Genomic DNA, 25,655 nt, shown 5'->3' with positions numbered 1-25,655 from the left:
TGCCTAGGTTTACCTCCAATGTACTCACATCCTACCAAACACCTTTGTCTGTACATTATGCCTTGAATCTATTCTACCGTGCCCAGAAACATGCTCCTTTTACTCTCTGTTCCGAAAGTACTAGACGACCAGTTCTTATAGCCTTTAGCAGTACCCTTATCCTACTCCTCCTCTGTTCCTCTGGTGATGTAGAGGTTAATCCAGGCCCTGCAGCCCCCAGCTCCACTCCTATTTCCCAGGCGCTCTCATTTGTTGACTTCTGTAACCGTAAAAGCCTTGGTTTCATGCATGTTAACATTAGAAACATCCTCCCTAAGTTTGTTTTATTCACTACTTTAGCACACTCCGCCAACCCGGATGTCCTAGCCGTGTCTGAATCCTGGTTTAGGAAGGCCACCAAAAATCCTGAAATTTCCATCCCTAACTATAACATTTTCCAACAAGATAGAACTGCCAAAGGTGGCGGAGTTAGTCTGCAGAGATCTGTAATACTATCCATTTCTGTGCCCAAACAATTTGAGCTTCTACTTTTAAAAATCCACCTTTCCAGAAACAAGTCTCTCACCGTTGCCACTTGTTATAGACCACCTTCAGCACCCAGCTGTGCCCTGGACACCATATGTGAATTGATCGACCCCGATCTATCTTCAGAGTTCGTACTGTTAGGTGACCTAAACTTGGACATGCTTATCACCCCGGCCATCCTACAATCTAAGACAGATGCCCTCAATCTCACACAAATTATCAAGGAACCTACCAGTACAACCCTAAATCCGTAACCATGGGCGCCCTCTTAGATATCATCCTGACCAACTTGCCCTCTAAATACACCTCTGCTGTCTTCAACCAGGATCTCAGCGATCACTGCCTCATTTCCTGCATGCATAATGGGTCCGTGGTCAAACGACCACCCCTCATCACTGTCAAACGCTCCCTAAAACACTTCAGCGAGCAGGCCTTTCTAATCAACCTGGCCCGGGTTTCCTGGAAGGATATTGACCTCATCCCATCAGCAGAGGATGCCTGGTTGTCTTCAAAATTGTTTTCCTCACCATCTTAAATAAGCATGCCCCATTCAATTTTTTTTTAACTAAGAACAGATATAGCCCTTGGCTCACCCCAGAGTTGACTGCCCTTGACCAGCACAAAAACATCATGTGGCGTTATGCGTAGCATCGAATAGCCCCCGCGATATGCAACTTTTCAGGGAAGTCAGGAACCAATATACCCAGTCAGTTAGGAAAGCTAAGGCTAGCTTTTTCAAACAGAAATTTGCTTTGTGTAGCACTAATAGCAAAAGGTTCTGGGACACTGTAAAGTCCATGGAGAACAAGAGCACCTCCTCCCAGCTGCCCACGGCACTTAGGATAGGAAACACTGTCACCACTGATAAATCTACGATAATCGATCATTTCAATAAGCATTTTTCTACGGCTGGCCAAGCTTTCCACTTGGCTACCCCTAACCCGGCCAACATCTCAGCACCCTCTGCAGCAACTTGTCAAAGCCCCCCCCTGCTTCTCCTTCACCCAAATCCAGACAGCTGATGTTCTGAAAAATCTGGATCCCTACAAATCAGCTGAGCTAGACAATCTGGACCCTCTCTTTCTAAAATGATCAGCTGAAATTGTTGCAACCCTTATTACTAGCCTATTCAACCTCTCTTTCGTATCGTCTGAGATCCCCAAAGATTGGAAAGCTGCCACGGTCATCCCCCTCATCAAAGGGGGAGACACTCTAGACCCAAACTGTTATAGACCTATATCCATCCTGCCCTGCCTTTCTAAAATGGCTTCGAAAGCGAAGTTAACAAACAGATCACTGACCATTTCGAATCCCACCGTACCTTCTCCACTATGCAATCTTGTTTCCGAGCTGGTCATGGGTGTACCTCAGCCACGCTCAAGGTCCTAAAAGATATCATAACCGCCATCGAAAAAACCATTCTGTGCAGCCGTCTTCATCGACCTGGCCAAGGCTTTCGACTCTGTCAATCACAGCATTCGCAATCATCGGCAGACTCAATAGCCTTGGCTTCTCAAATGACTGCCTCGTCTGGTTCACCAACTACTCTCAGATAGAGTTCAGTGTGTCAAATCAGAGTGCCTGTTGTCCGGACCTCTGGCAGTCTCTGTGGGTGCCACAGGGTTCAATTCCCGGGCCGACTCGTTTCTCTGTGTATATCAATGATGTCGCTCTTGCTGCTGGTGATTCTCTGATCCACCTCTACGCAGACGACACCATTCTGTATACATCTGGCCCTTCTTTGGACACTGTGCTAACAAACCTCCAAACGAGCTTCAACGCCATACAACACTCCTTCCGTGGCCTCCAACTGCTTTTAAATGCTAGTAAAACTAAGTGCATGCTATTCAACCGATTGCTGCCCGCACCCTCCCGCCCAACTAGCATCACTACTCTGTACGGTTCTGACCTAGAATATCTGGACGACTACAAATACCTAGGTGTCTGGTTAGACTGTAAACTCTCCTTCCAGACTCATATTAAACATCTCCAATCGAAAATGTAATCTAGAATCGGCTTCCTATTTCGCAACAAAGCCTCCTTCACTCATGCTGCCAAACATACCCTCGTAAAACTGACTATCCTACCGATCCTTGACTTCGGCGATGTAATTTACAAAATAGCCTCCAACACTCTACTCAACAAATTGGACGTAGTCTATCACAGTGCCAACCATTTTGTCACCAAAGCCCCATATATTACCCACCACTGTGACCTTTTATGCTCTCGTTGGCTGGCCCTCACAACATATTCGTACCCAAACCCACTGGCTCCAGGTCATCTATAAGTCTTTGCGAGGTAAAGCCCCGCCTTATCTCAGCTCACTGGTCACCATAGCAGCACCCACCCGTAGCACGCGCTCCAGCAGGTATATTTCACTCGTCGTCCCCAAAGCCAACACTTCATTTGGCCGCCTTTCCTTCCAGTTCTCTGCTGCCAATGACTGGAATGAATGGCAAAAAAATAGATCCATTCATAATCTCGAGACAGAGTTTGAGGGAACAATAGAGAAGTTGAGTTTGAAGAATGTGCTTCCAGTACCGGATGGACTGATCCTAGAGGATGCATTTTCATTCAACCAACCCCAGGATCCAAAGATCCAAACAAAACCGCGAATAGTCCCAGCTGAACAAAGACCAGCCTCATTTTTATTGTGAAGAAGAGACACTGACCAGTTAGAAGGTAATGGTGATGCTGGTCCTGGAGTTTGTCCAAGGGAATCACTTTCAGTCTTGTCCAGTTGAGTTCTGTTTTATCCAGTGAACGTCAATTGATCCAATGAGATAAATGATTGAGAAGCAGAATGATGCACTATCCAAGATGTTGGTGGGATTACTTGAACTGAATACCTGGAGTAGTTCCACTGCTTTGTCTGTGAACTGTGTTGTCTGTGTGCAGCTTCTTTTAGTATGGTTACATATTTTACTTTATGTGTAATCCCTTCCATATAACTGTTGTTTTAACCAGACACTTTAGGTTACAGCTAAGATCATTTTATTTGAACTCCTCTTCACTTCCTCTTAGCCTCTATGTGAGAGTAAGTGGTTTGCAGTGTCTATATGCAATACAAAGATGCCAGACAATCATAGTCTAAAGGCAGATCACACACTACATACAGTGCATTTGGAAAGTATACAGACCCCTTGACTTTTTCCACAATTTGTTACGTTACAGCCTTATTCTAAAATGGATTAAATAAAAAGAAATCCTCAATCTACACACAATAATGACAAAGCAAAAACAAGTTTTTAGAAATGTTTGTAAATGTATTAAAAATAAAAAACAAATACCTTATTTACATAAGTATTCAGACACTATGCTATGAGACTTATTTGAGCTCAGGTGCATCCTGTTTCCATTGATCATCCTTGATTGGAATCCACCTGTGGAAAATTCAATTGATTGGACATATTTTGGAAAGGCACACACCTGTCTATATAAGGTCCCTTCAATGCTACATTTCTGTAGCATTGAAGGTCCCCAAGAACACAGTGGCCTCCATCATTCTAAATGGAAGAAGTTTGGAACCCACCAAGACTCTTCCTAAAGTTGACAGCCCGCTTGGAGTTTGCCAAAAGGCCCCTAAAGGACTCTCCGACCATGAGAAACAAGATTCTTTGGTCTGATGAAACTGAGATTGTACTCTTTGGGCCGAATGCCAATCGTCACGTCTGGAGGAAACCTGGCACCATACCTACGGTGAAGCACGGTGGTGGCAGCATCATGCTGTGGGGTTGTTTTCAGCGGCAGGGACTGGGAGACTAGTCAGGATCGAGAGAACGATGAACGTCCTGTTGGAAGTTGAACCTTCCAACAGGACAACGACCCTGGGCACACAGCAAAGATAACGCAGGTGTGGCTTCAGGACAAATCTCATTGTCCCCAGCCAGAGCCCGGACTTGAACCCGATCAAACATCTCTGGAGAGACCTGAAAATAGCTGTGCAGTGACGCTCCCCATCCAACCTGACAGAGCTTGAGAAGATCTGCAGAGAAGAATGGGAGAAACTCCCCAAATATAGGTGTATCAAGCTTGTAGCGTCATACCCTAGAAGCCTTGAGGCTGTAATCGCTGCCAAAGGTGCTTCAACAAAGTACTGAGTAAAGGGTCTGAATACTTATGTAAATGTTATTTTTTATACATTTGCAAAAATTTCTAAAAACCTGTTTTTGCTTTGTCATTATGGATTATTGGGTGTAGATTGATGAAGAAAAAAATATATTTAATCAATTTTAGAATAAGTCTGTAACGTAACAAAATGTGGAAAATAAGTCTGAAGAGGGGGTCTGAATAATTTGCGAATGCACTGTACTTTACACATTTGTATTCAAACTATGATATTATCCATCAATTTTATTGTTAGACTACATGATATTATAGATTATGTATCTTTCAGATATCCTATCCTTCGTATTGAATAATCCTCCTTGATGTTGTCTGTCAGGTATGAACGGAGAGGTGGACATAGAAGTGACAGCCGAAGATGGCGACACTACATTCTCGGTCAATCCAGACGGTGCTCTCTGCCTAAACCTAGAGTTAGACAGAGAGAGCAGCTCAGACTACCGTCTGACAGTCCAGGCTACCGATCGTGCTCTGTCCATTTCTAGACGCCTCACTGCCACAGCACGTGTTGTCGTCAATGTAGACGATATAAACGACAACATGCCGTCTTTCACATCAGCCGGTAGTGTCACCATCCCAGAAGACACTGCTCTCCAGACTGTTGTCATGGTGATACAGGCAGTGGATGTGGACTCAGGATCCAACGGGGACGTCGTCTACACCCTGGAGGACACGTCAGTCAGTGTGTTCAGTATCAACCGTACTAATGGTCGTCTGTACTTGCAGCAGCCTCTGGACAGAGAGCAGGTAAATTGACTCTACTTTTAAACTTTTTACTCTTTCTAGCACTGATTTTGCTGATAGTGGCATGGTTTTACTTTCATTGATCATTATTATGTGGTAGTGTTACCTACTTAGTAGGTTTCTTTCTATTTAGAATAATTTACTGGGATAGGGGATGTGATACATCTGAGACAGATAGAGGACATACAAGTGGCAGACCTGGGGATCAAACCCCCACTGCTAGAGGCCATACATAGTACAGGGTTGGCAACACTACCACTAGACTAGACCCCAGTACGTTACCTCTTTTAGTTGAATATCTGCTAATAAACTGAACTCACTTTATATTTTCATTTTGTAGGTTCCTCACCCTGAAAATTGTTTATGGGTCAGGAGAAACAGTAATCCATGGTTTGGTTTTCTTTAAAAATCCATTACAAACTTCAGCTAACTTTAGCCATCACTAGCTAAAAATCTATGGAAGTGATAGAGTCAGGCACTGAAACTTACTAAAATTAATGCAATTACTTGGTTTGATGTTACTTAAAAGGTGACCGTGTCAGCTGTGTGCCCCATGCCCCTATCACTCCCACAGATTTTTTGCTAGTTAAAGTTAGCTGAAGTTTAAACTGGCCGTTTAAAGTAAACCAAGCCATAAACTGATCTCAGGGTGAGGAACCATCTAACATTAAATAGTAAAATAGTAAACTTCCCCTTTAACTTAATGATCTGCTAAATGACTGAAATGTAAATGTCATGTAAATTCAGTTGGATACGCTGACTGTCACTGTGACAGCTACAGACAGAGGCTCTCCTCCGTTGGCCTCCTCTATGAACCTAGCAGTGCATGTAGAGGACGCCAACGATCACAACCCAGAGTTCACACACAACTACTACAGCCTGGCAGTCAGAGAGGATACCCCCAGAGGAACCAGCCTGTTGCAGCTCCGTGCTCTGGATGGGGACATTGGCTTAAATGGACAGGTGCAGTAATGAGCTGTCCCAGGGTCAGACGAGATATTGGGATTACATTTAATGTACACTATATATACAAAAGTATGTGGACACCCCTTCAAATGAGTGGATTTGGCTATTTCAGCCACACCCGTTGCTGACAAGTGTATGGAATCGAACACACAGCCCTGCAATCTCCATAGACAAACATTTCCAGTAGAGTGGCCTCACTGAGGCCTCCCGAGTGGCGCAGCGGTCTAAGGCACTGCATTGCAGTGTTGCGGCAACACTACAGCCTGGGGCTCGATCCCAGGCTGTAGTGACGTGACCGGGAGTCCCATAGGGGTTTGGCCGGAGGTGCTTTACTTGGCTCATCACGCTCGAGCGACTCCTTGTGGCGGGCCGGGGGCCTGCAGGCTGACTTCGGTCATCAGTTGAACAGTGTTTCCTTCGACACATTGGTGCTTCTAAATTAAGCAAACGGGTGTTTAGAAGCGCGGCTTGGCGGGTCATGTTTCAGAGGACGTTGCAGTGATGAGACAAGATTGTAATCATGAAATTGGGGAGAAAAAAAGGGGGTACGATTTATTTATTTTTAATAACGAATGGCCTCAGTGAAGCGCTCAGTGACTATCAACGTGACACCATCATATGATACCACCTTTCCAACAAGTCAATTCGTAAAAATTTGCCCTGGTCAACTGTAAGTGCTGCTATTGGCAAGTGGAAATGTCTAGGGGCAACAACAACTCAGCCGCAAAGTGGTAGGCCACACAAGCTCACAGAACGGGACCGTCGAGTGCTGAAGCGCGTAGAGCCTAAAAATTGTCTGTCCTCAGTTCCAAACTGCCTCTGGAAGCAACGTCAGCACAGGAACTGTTCTTCAGGAGCTTCATGAAATGGTTTTCCATGGTCGAGCAGCCGCACACAAGCCTAAGATCACCATGTGCAATGCCAAGCTGTAGTGGTGTAAAGCTCACCATCTTGCAGTCCGACGGACGAATCGGGGTTTGGCGGATGCCAGTAGAACACTACCTGCCCGAATGCATAGTGCCAACTGTAAAGTTTGGTGGAGGAGGAATAATGGTCTGGGGCTGTTTTTCATGGTTCGGGCTAGGCCTCTTAGCTCCAGTGAAGGGAGATTCTGTGCTTCCAACTTTGTGGCAACAGTTTGGGAAGGCATTTTCCAGTTTCAGCATGCCGATGCGCCCCCATGCACAAAGCGAGGTCCATACAGAAATGCTTTGTCGAGATCGGTGTGGAATAACTTGACTGGCCTGCACAGAGCCCTGACCTCAACCCCATCGAACACCTTTGGTATGAATTGGAACGTCAACTGCAAGCCAGGCCTAATCGCCCAACATCAGTGCCTGACCTCACTAATGCTCTTGTGGCTGAACAGAAGAAAGTCCCCGCAGAACTTCTAGTGGAAAGCCTTCCCAGAAGAGTGGAGGTTGTTATACAGGGGGGAACCAACTCCATATTAATGCCTATGATTTTGGAATGAGATGTTTGACCAGCAGGTGTCCACATACTTCTGGTCGTGTATTTGTTTTTAATGTTCTGAAATGTCTGTTTTTGTAAACATGACCAATAAGAACTCTGAACTCTAAATGGACAGGTGCGCTACCAGCTGTCTCAGGGGAGCCCGTTCCTGGTGGACTCAGTCCGAGGTGTCATCTCCCTGATAGACAGGCTGGACAGAGAGAGAGCCTCCTTTCACCTGCTAGCCGTCACAGCCATGGACCAGGGCAGCATGCCCAGGTCAGCCACTGCTGTGGTCAACATCACTGTCCTAGATGTCAATGACTGCAGCCCGCTGTTCTCTCCAGACACACTGACGCTCCATGTGTTGGAGAACGGCGGAGACCCGTCTCAGCTCACCCACCAGGTAACTGCTGTGGTAGGGTCATTGCTTTATTATTACACCCTTATTTAGTTAGGTAAGTCATTGGGAACAAGTGATCCTTTATAATAAGGACCTGGTTAGGACCTGGAGTAAACTGACTGAAGTACCCTCCAGCTTCATATGAACAAACAGATGACGTTGCAATGAATGTAATCTCAGAACCCAGAACCAAATCTTTCATGCGTTTGCCAGCTCTTCGATATGTATGTCACTAGAGACTATGATTGATGTTATGATAGGAGACAATCACATCATGTTACCAATTTACCAGCATAATTTTGATGCAGCCATAATTCATTGTAAGATTTGTCATTTAGTGTAATCTCATAATGATGATTGAGTTATTATTAGCCATTTTGAGTCTATTAAACAATTGCCACATGACATACAGTATGACATAACATACAGTAGTATCATGAGTTGAATACAATACAAGTAATACATTAGTAATACATTATACCTGTTGTCTTTCAGTAATATCTTAACCCCCCCCAATTGTGACCAGGTATCAGCTAGTGATGATGATCTAGGGGTGAACAGCCAGATGAGGTACTTCATAGATAGAGACTGGGAGGGTCTCTTCTCTCTGTCTCCAAACGGCACCTTTCACATGCTACAGAGCCTGGACAGGGAGGTGACATCTCTCTACAAGTTAGACATCATGGCTGTCGACTCAGGTGATCAGGATCTCTGCTTCCGTATGACAAAAACACGTTCCTTTAAGAAATATCAGAACTCAGTTTTTTTCTGCTTTACAAGTATAATGTATACACATGAGAGCTGCACCTAAATTGTATACTGTATATCACATTGTGAATCCCGATTGCAGTGATTTGTGTGTGATGTAGGATTTAGCTAAGCTATCTCTGAGCAGTAATGAATATGGAATAAGATGTTATTTTATGTGTGTCGAGGCATCACAAAATAAAAACTCATACATGCTTATAGCAAGTAATAAAGCATAATACCTGCAGGCTGTTAGTATCTTTTTGATATTGTTCTTTTGTTTGGTCTCTTCAGGTTTGCCACCTCTGACAGGGACTGTGACAGTCCACGTTGTAGTGGACGATATGAATGACAACCGGCCAGTGTTTAGTGAGGAGGTCTACACCACCATTGTCTATGAGGATAGCCCTGCAGGCACAGTGTTTGCCATGGTCACTGCCTATGATGCAGATGAAGGTGTCAATGGACAAATACGGTACAGTTCCCTTGAGTGGAACAAGATATGAAGTCCTGTGGATCCTCATCACTGGAGTTGAGAAAGAATATATGATCAGATCTTTTGCTGTGATGTTATTTTTGATTCACTGCTGTAATTCGACGGTTAACTGTATTCCAGGTATTCCATAGAGAGTGCTGATGGACCCTTCTCTATTGAGGACACGTCTGGGGAGCTGTTGACCACTGGCGTGCTGGACAGGGAGGCGGTCGCAATCTACAGACTGACTGTGGTGGCCAGGGACACACACCCAACACAGCAGCTGTCCAGCTCTGTACAGGTGTCTGTCCTGGTTGCGGATGTCAACGACCACTGGCCTCAGTTCCTCCACAGCCCCTATGTGGCTAACATGCCGGCTGGATCTGCTCCGGGTGAGGGGGTTTAGTAACAGCAGCCATTTTAGATATCATAGATAAACAAGGAAAACAAAGTAAATCATATTATTACAAATAGCCTTTATTAATGCGATTATGATAGGTGTACAATGTGTTTATGATTTGTTTCAATGCTGTTTGTGCCCGTGTTCTGCAGGGTCTGTTGTGTGTGCGGTGAGAGCAGTGGATGGTGACTCAGGGATCAATGCACAGCTTCACTTCGTCTTATACGGGCAGAACACTGGCCAGTTTTTCATCAGCCCACACAGGGGAATCATTCTCACCACTGGTGCCCTCGCAGGGACAAACGACATCACTATCAACGTGCACGTGGAAGACGGGGGAGACAATCCTAAATTTGACACAACAACTGTTACCATCAGGTTCAAAGTTCTAATCTTTATTTGTCTGCTCTGGGATTTGTGGGGAAGGACTGTATAAAGGGGGGTTGCTCTTTAACTGTGGTGATGACCTGCCAGCCGGCACATCACCAACTCATCTCTGCATTTTCCTCTTCTTTTTTTTTCTCTCCTTACCAGATTCCAGAATGCCTCAGAGTTCCCCACAGTTGGTGTAGATGTTCTCAGACCATCTCTCTCTGAAGAGGACCCAGAGGGAACTTTGGTAGCTCTGGTCTCAGCCGGGACTTCCAGAGCAGGTCCAGTGTCCTTCTACCTGGTGTCTGGAGACTCTGACCACCTGTTCCGCCTCCACCAAGTCACTGGACAGTTGACCATCCACCACCCTCTGGACTATGAGACCAACAAAGAGTTTCTACTGCTGGTGGAGGCCAGAGATGCAGGCTCTCCACCGTTCTCTTCTTATGCAGAGATTCACGTGAATGTCACTGATGTGAACGATAACGCACCACAGTTCACTCAGAGTGAATATAGGTGTGAGGTACCGGAGAACTCTCCAGCGACGTGGGTGTGTGACGTGCTCGCCATCGATGCGGACTCTGGGAGTTATGGAAAGGTGCAGTACAGCATTTTAGAGCGGAACATTGACCATGTTTTTACCATCGACTCAGAAAATGGCATGCTGAGTACAGCAACGAGTTTAGACCGCGAGGAAATACCTGAGTACAATTTAACCATCGTAGCTGCAGACAAGAACAACAGTTTCTATAAAGACATTGCAGTCATGCTAGTGGTGGTTTTGGACACAAACGACCACGCACCTCGGTTTACACAGATCTTCTTCACTGAGATAACTGAGGATTCTCCTATCGGACACACCATTTTACAGATAATCTCAACAGATGACGACATCGGTGCTAATGCTGTGATTACTTATTCCATAATTGACCAGAGGGATGACGTTCTTCCCTTCAGTATTGATAAGACTAGTGGGTGTATAACAGTGTTGCTGTCCCTGGACAGGGAGACCCAGGACCATTATGTGGTGAAAGTCAATGCCAACGACTCAGCTTGGAGCATTAGTACAGACGTGACAATAGACGTAACCGATGTTAATGACAACAAACCTGTCTTTACTAAACAGGTCTACACCGCTACTGTCACTGAGACCAGGGCCCAGGAAGTATTTGTTATGCGAGTCCTCGCTATGGATGCTGACCTGGGACAAAACAGTCAGATTGTGTATCTGATCGACCCTCCCAGTGAGCAGTTCTGGGTCAATGTGTCTACTGGGGATATTCTCACCAAGCAACCTATGTCTTTACTAAATCAGTCTGCCTCTCTGAGCCTTAGTATTACGGTTGTAGCCTCCGACTGTGGCAATGTTCGTTCATACAGTAACTCCATGGTCATTGTAACCGTTGTTCAGTATAACCACTTCCCTCCCAGCTTCCTGCCTTTCCCGCCTCTCCTGTCCATCCCCTTTAACATCGCCATGGGAACCGAGGTGGTGCGGCTAACAGCCGTGGACCGGGACTCCAATCGCAGCAAAAGCAACACTACTATAGAATACAGTCTCACCGGAGGTAACGCATCAGATGTTTTTGTAATAAACATGGACGATGGGAGACTGATGCTTAATAGGACATTGAGGCAAAGCCTTAACTCACTGTTGATGCTCATAGTTACAGCAAAGGACCAGGGGTTCCCTCCTCTCTCATCACAGGCTGTTGTTCAATTTGAGGTTACAGGAGAGAATCAGTTTTCCCCGCAGTTTTCAGAGACGTATGCTACCTTCTCCGTCCCTGAGGATCTGCTAGTGGGGTCAGTCATTGGGAAAGTCCAGGCCGAAGACGGAGACGATGGAGTCAATGGTGTGCTCTCATATTCTATAACGTCAGGAAACAAATATTCACCGTTCTCTTTAGGACAGAGGTCAGGGTTGATTACTCTAGTCGAAAGGCTGGACTATGAGAAACAAAGAGTTTATCGTATTCAGATCACCGCCAAAGACGGAGGCTGGATCTATAAGACTGGGACGGTAATCATGACCGTGAATGTCAGTGACGTGAACGACAACCCTCCGGTCTTCACATTGTTACAGTACACAGCCTCAGTGCTGGAGAACTCTGCGGTTGGGACACCGGTCCTCCAGGTCGGAGCTACCGATGCAGACTCAAGCGCCAATGCATATATCACCTACTCACTGATGGCCAGTGGACACTCTGGACAGTTTGCCATTGACTCCAGGAACGGCACTGTCACCACTCTGGATATCTTTGACTTTGAGCTCAAGCGGTCCTTCGAAATAACTGTCAAGGCCTCAGACGCAGAAAACCGCCATTCATTCAGCGTCGCACACGTTAATATCCAAGTCTCAGGAGTCAACGAGTTCAGCCCAGCGTTCCTGCAACACAAGTTCAACCTGTCCGTCTCCGAGAATGTATCTATTGGAACTAGAGTTGGCAAGGTAACCGCCACTGACTCTGACGAAGGCCTCGACGGACAGGTCTTCTACCTGCTCATTGGACAAAGCCGATGGACAGGCTTCGACGTAGATGAACAGAGTGGAGAGATCTACATCACCGCTGATCTGAGGAAGCAGGGCTACAGCCATGCCACCCTGAGAATCCTAGCTAAGAACCGAGGCGTCATCACAGGGCTAGATGTGGACGAAGCCTTGGTCCACATCAATATAGTGGACACTAACGACCCACCAGAGTTCTCCTCGGGGCTCTACAGTGCGGAGATCAGGGAGGACAGCCTTGTGGGGAATTCTGTTATCAGAGTGGTTGCCCTGGACCAGGACTCTGTCCCAGAGTGGAGCCGCTTCTCCTACAGCATCCCGGATGGAAACATCAACTCATCCTTCTTTGTAGACCCTGTCAGTGGACTTGTGTCTGTCAGTACCCCCCTGGACAGAGAACTGTGGCCCCTATACAACCTGACTGTGACAGCCACAGACCAGGGTTCTCCGCCAGCCACTGGGACTGCTCAAGTTGTGGTGACCATTACTGATGTTAATGACCACGCCCCTACATTGGTCAACACACATGGGCAGGTGAAGGAGAACCAGCCTGCTGGTACCATAGTGGCCAGGCTCAACACCTCTGATGCTGATCTACCTCCCAACCAGGGGCCATTCTCCTACTGGATCGTCCAGCCTGCCTCAGGGAGGAGCTTCACCCTAACTTCTGATGGAGTCCTTTCCACCTCCAGACCTTTGGACCGGGAGGTCAACTCTGTGTTTCATCTGTCGGTGGTGATCAGTGACGCAGGGACTCCTCCACTGTCCTCCACCACGAAGTTTAACGTCAGAGTCGAGGATGAGAACGATAACCCATCGGTCCCGAGGAACGTCTACATCGAGGTGAAGTACTATGGCAGTGCCTTCCCCGGCGGCTTCATCGGCGACGTCAGACCTGAGGACCAGGATGTGGTGGACACGTTTAACTGCAGCATCAGAAACGGACCTCTTAACATGTTCACGATCCCTGACGGCACCTGTGATCTCTGGTCCTCTCCATACCAGGGAGAAGCTACGTACAACATCACAATTGAGGCCACCGACCACCTCCACCCTCTCGTTAACAACAGTATCTACGTGAACTACAAAGGCTTCACCAACGCTTCCATGGACAGCTGTATACTGTTCTATGTGGCGTCCACCTCGGTCGAAGACTTCTTGTCTCTCAATTATTTGAAGTTTGTCAAAGCCCTGGACAGCCTGTTTAACCTGCAGGCCTCCAAGACTCACATGTTTGGGATTAAGCCTACAGGTGATAAAGTCCTGCTCCTGGCTGCGGTGAAGAGTTACAACGGTCAGTACCTGAATGGAGAGGTCGCCAGCAGTATCTCTGCTGCCCACCAGAAACTTCTGGAGGCTCAGAGCAACATCACTTTGTCCTACATCACCAGCGACCCCTGCCTCGTCAACCCCTGTCTGAACGGAGCCACCTGCAACAAAAATGTCCACATCGGCCCCGAGTTGTTTGTCCTGGAGAGCCCGTCGGTCATCTTTGTGTCGCCGCAGAATGAGATCTTTAATTGTTTGTGTTCAGCGGGCTTTGCCGGCACCCTGTGTGAAGTAGACGTGGATGAGTGTGACCAGAGACCCTGCGAGAAACAGAGTGTGTGTGTTAATAACCCGGGAGGGTTCCGTTGCCACTGTAAGAGGGGCTTCTCTGGCCTGTACTGCTCAGCTGACGTGGATGTATGCCTGGAGGTCCACTGTCAACATGGAGGGACGTGCCTGAACACGGAGGATGGGGTTCACTGTGACTGTAGTCCTGGATATGAGGGTAAGTAATATTGAACCTGAATCTCAACATTGACTCTATAATGCATCTAACCCAGTCACTACAAATTCATGTTAAAACTGAGGGTTGAGAATTGGAGGTTACTGCAATCACAACACTAAGATGTCAGATGAACACCTGTATTCTACAATGGCTTTACACACAAACAGTACTGTAGCAATTATTCCAAATACTGTACAGAATTATTTTGACATTTGTCTCAAAACAGAGATGGAGAGAGGATTTGGAGTGTTAACTCTTTAACCTTTTGTTCTTTTCAGGGGAGTTTTGTGAGCTTTCCGTTAACCACTGCGCATCAGCACCTTGTTTCCAAGGCAACTGCACCAATGGTCTGACAGGATACACATGTCATTGCCCTTTTGGTGAGAAATTATACAATCTGTTAACATACACATTTCTTGTCCAGGCTGGGCAGCACATTGGTTAAGTCACTCATATGATTATATTTGTGGTTATTATATTGACCTGGCATTAAACTAGCTGTAAAAGCTTGTCACACCAACATACAGTACATACACTTGCCTTAATTGTTGTGTGAATGGTTCGCTACACTATGTAGCGAACAATTCATGTAAACTCGTGAGATCAGGCGGCTTGCGAGGATACTGAATGGGTGCTCAGTCTTTAAAATGTGCAATCAGAACGCTGAAACGTTTCTTTGAATCCCTACAAAATTTCTGTCCTGATCCTTCTTTCACAATTATTTTCAGCATTCTTGTTAGTTCTACATTTTGCCTTTGTCTTCTCCCTCAGGTGTGAGTGGCAGCCACTGCGAAGAGGACAGCTATGGTTTTGAGGAGTTGTCCTATATGGAGTTTCCTCCTCTAGATCCCAGGAGTAACTTCATCTCCCTGGAGCTGGCCACGTTGCAGCAGAACAGCCTGCTGCTGTATAACCCTGCGGGTAGATGGATTGATTTGACTTATTTTCTATGAATAAAAACGAAATGTAAAAACTACACAGTGAAACACTGCATTTAAAAACTGTGTGTGATGTGTGCTGTCTGGGGGGGGGGGGGGGGGGGGTTGAGAATGGAGCAGAAAACACATTTTTGTTGTTTGGTGTAATTAATGGGCAATTTACGTTGTATTGTTGTAAAATTATTGAGGATAACACCAAAAAAATGAATGTTCCTTTATGGTCCTCAACCATGGTATCAGGCCCGGGCAGTGTAGAGTACCTGGCACTGGAGGTTGTGAAGGGGAGGGTCTGTCTCTCATACGACTTGGGCTCTGGAGCTGTCCATCTGCAGACGGAAAGGCAGGTGGCTGATGGACGCTTTCACAGCATCACTGTCAGGAGGATAGGAAATGTGAGTCCCAAGGGCATGCGTGTGCGCGGCCCACACACGCGCGAATAGTACGCGCAGACATAAACACATATGGTACATGCAGACATAAACACGCACACACTTATTTTTGTTTTCATCTTACAGATAGGCTCTCTACAAGTGGACCACTGTCCTGATGTGAAGGCTACTGGATTTTGTCTCTCTCAAAGTAATGGCATTGGCTCCAAAAGGTACTTGTGTCTACTCATTATTACCTTATAAAGTCAGAAAAAAAAAAAATGTCCTCCCACTGTCAACTGCGTTTTATTTTCAGCAAACTTAACGTGTAAATATTTGTATGAACACAAGATTCAACAACTGAGACATAAACTGAACAAGTTCCACAGACATGTGACTAACAAAAATGTAATAATGTGTCCCTGAACAAATGGGGGGGTCAAAATCAAAAGTATCAGTCCGTATCTGGTGTGGCCACCAGCTGCATTAAGTACTGCAGTGCATCTCCTCCTCATGGACTGCACCAGATTTGCCAGTTCTTGCTGTGAGATGTTACCCCACTCTTCCACCAAGGCACTTGCAAGTTCCCGGACATTTCTGGGGGGAATGGCCCTAGCCCTCACCCTCCGAACCAACAGGTCCCAGACGTGCTCAATGGGATTGAGATCCGGGCTCTTCGCTGGCCATGGCAGAACACTGACATTCTTGTCTTGCAGGAAATCACACACAGAACGAGCAGTATGGCAGCTGGCATTGTCATGCTGGAGGGTCATGTCAGGATGAACCTGCAGGAAGGGTACCACATGAGGGAGGAGGATGTCTTCCCTGTAACGCACAGCGTTGAGATTGCCTGCAATGACAACGAGCTCAGTCCGATGATGCTGTGACACACCGCCCCAGACCATGACGGACACTCCACCTCCACATCAATCCCGCTCCAGAGTACAGGCCTCAGTTTAACGCTCATTCCTTCGACGATAAACACGAATCCAACCATCACCCCTGGTGAGACAAAACCGCGACTCGTCAGTGAAGAGCACTTTTTGCCAGTCCTGTCTGGTCCAGCGACGGTGGGTTTGTGCCCATAGGCGACGTTGTTGCCGGTGATGTCTGGTGAGGACCTGCCTCACAACAGGCCTACAAGCCCTCAGTCCAGCCTCTCTCAGCCTATTGCCGGACAGTATGTGCACTGATGGAGGGATTGTGCGTTCTTGGTGTAACTCAGGCAGTCGTTGTTGCCATCCAGTACCTGTCCCGAAGGTGTGATGTTCGGATGTACCGATCCTGTGCAGGTGTTGTTACACGTGGTCTACCACTGCGAGGACGATCAGCTGTCCGTCCTGTCTCCCTGTAAGCGCGGTCTTAGGCGTCTCACAGTACGGACATTGCAATTTATTGCCCTGGCTACATCTGCAGTCCTCATGCCTCCTTGCAGCATGCCTAAGGCACGTTCACGCAGATGAGCAGGGACCATGGAAATCTTTTTGGTGTTTTTCAGAGTCAGTAGAAAGACCTCTTTAGTGTCCTAAGTTTTCATAACTGTGACCTTAATTGCCTACCATCTGTAAGCTGTTAGTGTCTTAACGACTGTTCCACAGGTGCGTGTTCATTAATTGTTTATGGTTCATTGAACAAGCATGGGAAACAGTGTTTAAACCCTTTACAATGAAGTTCTGTGAAGCTATTTGGATTTTTACGAATTATCTTTGAAAGACAGGGTCCTGAAAAAGGGACGTTTCTTTTTTTGCTGAGTTTATGTGGGTTGTGTTTAATTGAATGTCATATCAATTTATTGTATTCATTCTCACTTACTACATTGTGTTCTTGGTCCCTGCTGTCCCCCCCAGGACCCTGGACGTTGGCGGCAGTAACATGACGTTTGGGGGAGTCAGGTCTATTGAGTCTGTTCTGCTGCGGCCTGGTCAAGTCCAGACTCATGACTTTGTTGGCTGTGTGAGAAACATGAAAGTAAATGGTATACCTTTAGGGCTTACCAAAGCTCTGGCGGCCTACAACTTCTTGGAGAGGTATGAGCTCAGATTTACATCCTCTGAGGGACCAAAAGAAGTGTACTATATAGGTAAAAGGGTGCCATTCAGGATTTAGCCTAAAATGGTGGGATGTAGCAGTTGTCGTAGCTGTAGAGGAGCCACCTGTTGTTGTCAAAATCTTAAGTCAGATGAGGGAATCCATACAGTACAACAGATAGATGGTATAGACCGATTGACAGTTAACATACAGTATAACCAATGGATGGTATGGTCACTAGGTGTCCTCGAGCAGCAGTGTCTCCGTGTCTCAGTGGTCCGTGTCTGAACGGAGGAGTGTGTCAGGACCTCTGGTCTCACTACATCTGTCAGTGTACACAGCACTACACTGGAACCAACTGTAACACAGGTACACATGTGGGGACAATTCCGCTTTCAATTCAAGAAAACATTATCAAAAACAAAGGCAATTTACACAATTTACTCCCTGAATTGACTGAATTAAAAACCAAATTAACCCCAGCCTTCCTGGGACGACAGTACCACTAAACCTGACTGTGCTTCTGTTTCATGGTGTGACCAACCTGTTCAATGACTCGCAGCTCCACTGACCAAGTATTTTATTTCATACAGAGATTTCAGAGGAGCATGTGTTATGGCTGGGCAGTAGCGGCTACATAGAGTATGTGGTCAGAGAGAGCTACAGGAGAGAGCAGCAGCTGAAAGACCTGCTGTACGAAGACAGAGGACAGACAGAGAGCAGTGGAGATCTCTCTGAGATAGAAGTCAAGGTGAAGACTGTGGAGAGAGATGCGGTGTTGCTGTTCGTTTTGGGAAGGAAAGGACACTTTGAGCTCAGGGTGAGCTGCACATTTATTTTACCTTTATTTAACTAGGCAAGTCAGTTAAGAACAAATTCTTATTTTCAATGACGGCCTAGGAACAGTGGATTAACTGCCTTGTTCCCATTGACCCCGTAAGGCCAGCAGGCTAGTCTTTTCTTATTTTTTTAATTTTAAATTTTATTTTATTTATTGGTGCGTGACTGTTATTGAAAGTTGTATTGTCAATCTTACATTTACATTTAAGTCATTTAGCAGACGCTCTTATCCAGAGCGACTTACAAATTGGAAAGTTCATACATATTCATCCTGGTCCCCCCGTGGGGAATGAACCCACAACCCTGGCGTTGCAAGCGCCATGCTCTACCAACTGAGCCACACGGGATCTTGTTTTGTATTTAACGCCACTTTAAATGTGTACATGGCACTGCAACAAAATTTCCCCATGGGGACAATAAAGTAAGTAAGTAAGTAAGTGTTCAGGGGCAGAACGACAGATTTTTTACCTTGTCAGCTGGGGGATTCGATCTTGCAATCGTTCGGTTACTAGTCCAACGGTCTAACCACTAGGCTACCTGCCGCACATGAGGCCTTCATGTGAGATTAGAGATATTTCTCAGTGAAATACCTATAATGTTAACACCGGTATGTGAATGTACAGGGGCAAGAAAAAGTATGTGAACCCTTTGGAAATACCTGGATTATATCAAATTTGATCCGATCTTCATCTAGGTCACAACAACAGACAAACATAGTCTGCTTAAACTAATAACACACTAAATATGTTTTCATGTCTTTATTGAACACAGCGTGTAAACATTCACAGTGCAGGGTGGGAAAAGTATGTGAACCCTTGGATTTAATAACTGGCTGACCCTCCTTTGGCAGCAATAACCTCAACCAAATGTTTTCTGTAGTTGAGGATCAGACCTGCACAACGGTCAGGAGGAATTTTGGACCATTCCTCTTTACAAAACTGTTTCAGTTCAGAACTGGTCTCTTAAGATCATGCCACAGCATCTCAATCGGGTTGAGGTCAGGACTCTGACTGGGCCACTCCAGAAGGCGTATTTTCTTCTGTTGTAGCCATTCTGTTGTTGATTTACTTCTGTGTTTTGGGTCGTTGTCCTGTTGCGTCACCCAACTTCTGTTGAGCTTCAATTGGCGGACAGATAGCCTAACATTCTCCTGCAAAATGTCTTGATAAACTTGGGAATTCACTTTTCCGTTGATGATAGCAAGCTGTCCAGGCCCTGAGGCAGCAAAGCACCCCCAAACCATGATGCTCCCTCCACCATACTTTACAGTTGGGATGAGGTTTTGATGTTGGTGTGCTGTGCGTTCCTTCCAAACAACTCAACTGTAGTTTCCTCGGTCCACAGAATATTTTCCCAGATGCACTGTGGAACATCCAGGTGCTCCTTTGCGAACTTCCAACATGCAGCAATGGTTTTGTTTGGACAGCAGTGGCTTCTTCTGTGGTGTCCTCCCATAAACACTATTCTTGTTTAGTGTTTTACATATCGTAGACTCGTCAGAGATGTTAGCACGTTCCAGAGATTTCTGTAAGTCTTTAGCTGACACTCTAGGATTCTTAACCTCATTGAGCATTCTGCGCTGTGCTCTTGCAGTCATCTTTGCAGGACGGCCACTCCTAGGGAGAGTATCAACAGTGCTGAACTGTCTCCATTTATAGACAATTTGTCTTACCGTGAACTGATGAACATCAAGGCTATTAGAGATACTTTTGTAACCCTTTCCAGCTTTATGCAAGTCAACAATTCTTAATCTTAGGTCTTCTGAGATCTCTTTTGTTCGAGGCATGGTTCACATCAGGCAATGCTTCTTGTGAATAGCAAACTCAAATTTTGTGATTTTTTTTATAGGGCAAGGCAGCTCTAACCAACATCTCCAATCTCGTCTCATTGATTGGACTCCAGGTTAGCTGACTCCTGACTCCAACTAGCTTTTGGAGGTCATTAGCCTAGGAGTTTACGTACTTTTTACAACCTACACTGTGAATGTTGAAATGATTTATTCAAAATAGACAAAAATACAATATCTGTGTTATTAGTTTAAGCACATTATGTTTGTCTATTGTTGTGACTTAGATGAAGATCAGATCAAATTTGATGACCAATTTATGCAGAAATCCATGTATGGGTTCACATAATTTGTCTTGCCACTGTAGACAGTTTAGTTATAGGACACGGAAAATTGAGTTTGCAATGGAGAGGAGAAGAGAGCTTCTTAAATTACATTCTTTGGGTGAGCTGTGGATCCAAATGACACCCTATTCTGTAGTGCACTACTTTTGACCAGAGCACTATGAGCCATGGTCAAAAGTAGTGCACTATAAAGTCAATAGGGTGCCATTTGGCACAAATCCTATTCACTGTATTCAGACCCCTTCACTTTTTCCACATTTTGTTACATTACAGCCTTATTCTAAAATGTATTAAATAGTTTTTTCCCCCTCATCAATCTACACACAATACCCCATAATGACAAAGCAAAAACTGTTTAGAAACTTTTGCAAATTTGTAAAAAAAAATAAAAAAAAATAAACACATTTACATAAGTATTCAGCAGTTACAGCCTCGAGTCTTCTTGGGTATGACGCTAGAAGCTTGGCACACCTGTATTTGGGGAGTTTATCCCATTCTTCTCTGCACATTCTCTCAAGCTCTGTCAGGTTGGGTGGGGAGCGTCGCTGCACAGCTATTTTCAGGTCTCTCCAGATGTTCGATGGAGTTCAATCAATCAATCAATCAAGTTTATTTTATATAGCCCTTCGTACATCAGCTAATATCTCGAAGTGCTGTACAGAAACCCAGCCTAAAACCCCAAACAGCAAGCAATGCAGGTGTAGAAGCACGGTGGCTAGGAAAAACTCCCTAGAAAGGCCAAAACCTAGGAAGAAACCTAGAGAGGAACCAGGCTATGAGGGGTGGCCAGTCCTCTTCTGGCTGTGCCGGGTGGAGATTATAACAGAACATGGCCAAGATGTTCAAAATGTTCATAAATGACAAACATGGTCAAATAATAATCAGGAATAAATGTCAGTTGGCTTTTCATAGCCGATCATTAAGAGTTGAAAACAGCAGGTCTGGGACAGGTAGGGGTTCCATAACCGCAGGCAGAACAGTTGAAACTGGGACAGCAGCAAGGCCAGGTGGACTGGGGACAGCAAGGAGTCATCATGCCGGTAGTCCTGACGTATGGTCCTAGGGCTCAGTTCCTCCGAGAGAGAGAAAGAAAGAGAGAAGGAGAGAATTAGAGAGAGCCAAGATGTTCAAAATGTTCATAAATGACAAGCATGGTCAAATAATAATCAGGAATAAATGTCAGTTGGCTTTTCATAGCCGATCATTAAGAGTTGAAAACAGCAGGTCTGGGACAGGTAGGGGTTCCATAACCGCAGGCAGAACAGTTGAAACTGGGACAGCAGCAAGGCCAGGTGGACTGGGGACAGCAAGGAGTCATCATGCCCAGTAGTCCTGACCTGAGTCCTGGGCTCAGGTCCTCCGAGAGAGAGAAAGAAAGAGAGAAGGAGAGAATTAGAAAGAGCATACTTAAATTCACACAGGACACTGGATAAGACAGGAGAAGTACTCCAGATATAACCAACTGGCCCTAGCCCCCCGACACAAACTACTGCAGCATAAATACTGGAGGCTGAGACAGGAGGGGTCAGGAGACACTGTGGCCCCATCCGATGATACCCCCGGACAGGGCCAAACAGGAAGGATATAACCCCACCCACTTTGCCAAAGCACAGCCCCCGCACCACTAGAGGGATATCTTCAACCACCAACTTACAATCCTGAGACAAGGCCGAGTATAGCCCCCAAAGATCTCCACCACAGCACAAACCAAGGGGGGGCGCCAACCCAGACAGGAAGATCACGTCAGTAACTCAACCCACTCAAGTGACGCACCCCTCCTAGGGACGGCATGAAAGAGCACCAGTAAGCCAGTGACTCAGCCCCTGTAATAGGGTTAGAGGTAGAGAATCCCAGTGGAGGGGAACCGGCCAGGCAGAGACAGCAAGGGCGGTTCGTTGCTCCAGAGCCTTTCCGTTCACCTTCACACTCCTGGGCCAGACTACACTCAATCATATGACCTACTGAAGAGATAAGTCTTCAGTAAAGACTTAAAGGTTGAGACCGAGTCTGCGTCTCTCACATGGGTAGGCAGACCATTCCATAAAAATGGAGATCTATAGGAGAAAGCCCTGCCCCCAGCTGTTTGCTTAGAAATTCTAGGGACAATTAGGAGGCATGCGTCTTGTGACCGTAGCGTACGTGTAGGTATGTACGGCAGGACCAACTCGGAAAGATAGGTAGGAGCAAGGACAGCAGCAACTCTCGACCCGAGTTCAAGTCGGGGCTCTGGCTGGGCCACTCAAGGATATACAGAGACTTGTCCCAAAGCCACTCCTGCATTGTCTTGGCTGTGTGCTTAGGGTTGTTGTCCTGTTGGATGATTAACCGCCCCGAATTAAACCAAACTTTATTTGCCACATGCGACGAATACAACAAGTGTAGACTTTACCGTAAAATGCTTACTTACAAGCCCTTAACCAACAGGAACTGGGGACCCATGCAAAATCTTTTCAGTCTCCTGAGGGGGAAAAGGTTTTGTCATGCCCTCTTCACTGTCTTGGTGTGTTTGGACCATGATAGTTCGTTGGTGATGTGGAACTTGAAACTCTCGACCCGCTCCACTACAGCCCCGTCGATGTTAATGAGGGCCTGTTCGGCCCGCCTTTTCCTGTAGTCCACGATCAGTTCCTTTGTCTTGCTCACATTGAGGGAGAGAGCGATCTTAGTGCCAGCTTCGCTTTGTGGTGGTAAATAGACGGCTACGAATAATACAGATGAGAACTCTCTTGGTAGATGGTGTGGTCTACAGCTTATCATAAGGTATTCTTCATCAGGCGAGCATTACCTCAAAACTTCTTCAATATTAGAGACATCGCGCACCAGCTGTTATTGACAAAAAGACACACACCCCCACCCCTCGTCTTACCAGAGGTAGCGTCTCTGATCTGCCTGTGCATGGAAAATCCTGCCAGCTCTATATTGTCCGTTTCTTCGTTCAACCACGTCTCGGTGAAACATAAATGTTAAAGTTTTTAATGTCCCGTTGGTAGGATAATCTTAATAGTAGGTCATCAATTTTATTTTCCCCAGTCAGAGGGCCTGAGTGCTCTGGATCTTTCTGTACTTTGCTACATTTATCTTTCCCTCGATTCTGACTAGTCTCCCAGTCCCTGCCGCTGAAATACATACCCACAGCATGATGCTGCCACCACCATACTTCATCAGAGCAGAGAATCTTGTTTCCTTTAGGTGCCTTTTGGCAAACTCCAAGCGGGCTGTCATGTGCCTTTTACTGAGGAGTGGCTTCCGTCTGGCCACTCTACCATAAAGGCCTAATTGGTAGAGTGCTGCAGAGATGGGAGAACCTTCCAGAAGGACAACCATCTCCACAGAGGAGCTCTCCCTGACAAAGGCCCTTCTCCCCCGATTGCTCAGTTTGGCCAGCTCTAAGAAGAGTCTTGGTGGTTCCAAACTTCTTTCATTTAAGAATGATGGACGTCACTGCGTTCTTTGGGACCTTCAATGCTGCAGAAATGCTTTGGTACCCTTCCCCAGATCTGTGCCTTGACACAATCCTGTCTCGGAGCTCTACAGACAAGTCCTTCGACCTCATGGTTTTTGCTCTGACATGCACTGTCAAATGGGGGACCTTATATAGACAGGTGTGTGCCTTTTCCAAATCATGTCTAATCGATTGAATTGACCACAGGTGGACTAGAAACATCTCAAGGATGATAAAAGGAAACAGGATGCACCTGAGCTCAATTTTGAGTCTCATAGCAAAGAGACTGAATATTTATGTAAATAAGGTATCTGTTTAATAAAATTGCTAACATTTCTAAAAAAATGTTTTTGCTTTGTCATTAAGGGGTATCGTGTGTAGATTGAGGGAAAAAAACGATTTAATCCATTTTAGAATAAGGCTGTAACGTAACAAAATGTGTAAAAAGTCAAGGGGTCTGAATACTTTCCAAATGTACTGTACATTCAGTGTTCTGTTGGAGTCTGCATTTTTGGAATAAAGTGTTAACTCTTAGCTGTCCTTATTCTAAACCAAGTTTCCGTTGACACGTTCAGGTGATGGATGGAAACCTCCTGTATGTCTCCAGAGACAGAACGTCGGGCGTCCTCTCAGAGGTAACCACCAGCGATGGAGCATGGTGCTGCTGACAACACCAGAGTTTGGGTTCAATTCCTGCATGGGCCTCTTTCTCAATATATGTGTTAGCTGTCAGTGCTATAACCTAAATACCGTTATCATTATTTATCATGCTAGGTCGCCTCAGAGACCAGCATGGCGGACGGGGACTGGCACGTCCTCCATCTTTCCACAGTTGGACAGAGCACTGTCCTTCTGATGGACGGACAGACAGTCATGAACACCAGCGATGACGGAGCTCTGGACCTAAGTGCTGTCAATGTGGAGAAGATCGTCCTTGGAGCGACTCCACCACCACCACCCCGAGACACGAGACTCAAGCGCCCAGGTTGGAAGAAATGGTGTAGGATGAAGTTGCCCTTAGATGCTGATCTTCGGTCAGTTTAGCATTTTCCCCGCTAATGTTTAAGGTTAGAATTGGGAAGGGGAATAGGGGAAACTTAGGGGAACCTAGGGGAAACTTCACCCCGGATCGGAATACATTTTAGTTTGTCAGTCAATGACATACTGCTGAGCTGTGTATTCATTAACTGTAATCGTGTTCTGAGGATAGTAGTGTTTATGTGTTGTGACCTGCAGTGTGAAGATGTACAGCCAATCCCAAATCCTACCTCCTATGTACTTGCATCGATCTGAGTGGATTGGACAGGTGTTGCAATATGTTCAAAAATCCACATTATTGTGCTGCAGTGTCTGGTGTAGCAGTCTAAGCTCCCGACTCTGAACTCGTTTCCCCCCTTAGCGACGGGGGTTCAATAAA

The 25,655-nt window shown here is 46.0% G+C and overlaps 1 protein-coding gene across 1 annotated transcript in view; it reads left to right on the top strand.

Moving 5' to 3' along the window:
- The window catches only part of LOC139549327 (protocadherin Fat 4), a 34,332-nt gene that overhangs the window by 5,028 nt on the left and 3,649 nt on the right, over positions 1-25,655 (top strand). Inside the window, exons 4-20 of the mRNA XM_071359710.1 lie at positions 4,970-5,397; positions 6,142-6,357; positions 7,949-8,218; positions 8,742-8,913; positions 9,257-9,437; positions 9,579-9,829; positions 9,990-10,215; positions 10,372-14,492; positions 14,771-14,872; positions 15,264-15,413; positions 15,671-15,822; positions 15,946-16,031; positions 17,646-17,825; positions 18,068-18,195; positions 18,420-18,646; positions 24,814-24,873; positions 25,013-25,223. Of these exons, the coding sequence (XP_071215811.1) occupies positions 4,970-5,397; positions 6,142-6,357; positions 7,949-8,218; positions 8,742-8,913; positions 9,257-9,437; positions 9,579-9,829; positions 9,990-10,215; positions 10,372-14,492; positions 14,771-14,872; positions 15,264-15,413; positions 15,671-15,822; positions 15,946-16,031; positions 17,646-17,825; positions 18,068-18,195; positions 18,420-18,646; positions 24,814-24,873; positions 25,013-25,223 (7,161 nt within the window). The remainder of the gene's footprint in view (positions 1-4,969; positions 5,398-6,141; positions 6,358-7,948; positions 8,219-8,741; positions 8,914-9,256; positions 9,438-9,578; positions 9,830-9,989; positions 10,216-10,371; positions 14,493-14,770; positions 14,873-15,263; positions 15,414-15,670; positions 15,823-15,945; positions 16,032-17,645; positions 17,826-18,067; positions 18,196-18,419; positions 18,647-24,813; positions 24,874-25,012; positions 25,224-25,655) is intronic.

Source organism: Salvelinus alpinus, chromosome 22, assembly GCF_045679555.1.
Source record: "Salvelinus alpinus chromosome 22, SLU_Salpinus.1, whole genome shotgun sequence".
Classification (NCBI taxonomy): Eukaryota; Metazoa; Chordata; class Actinopteri; order Salmoniformes; family Salmonidae; genus Salvelinus; species Salvelinus alpinus.
This window is presented reverse-complemented; position numbering and strand designations above follow the sequence as displayed.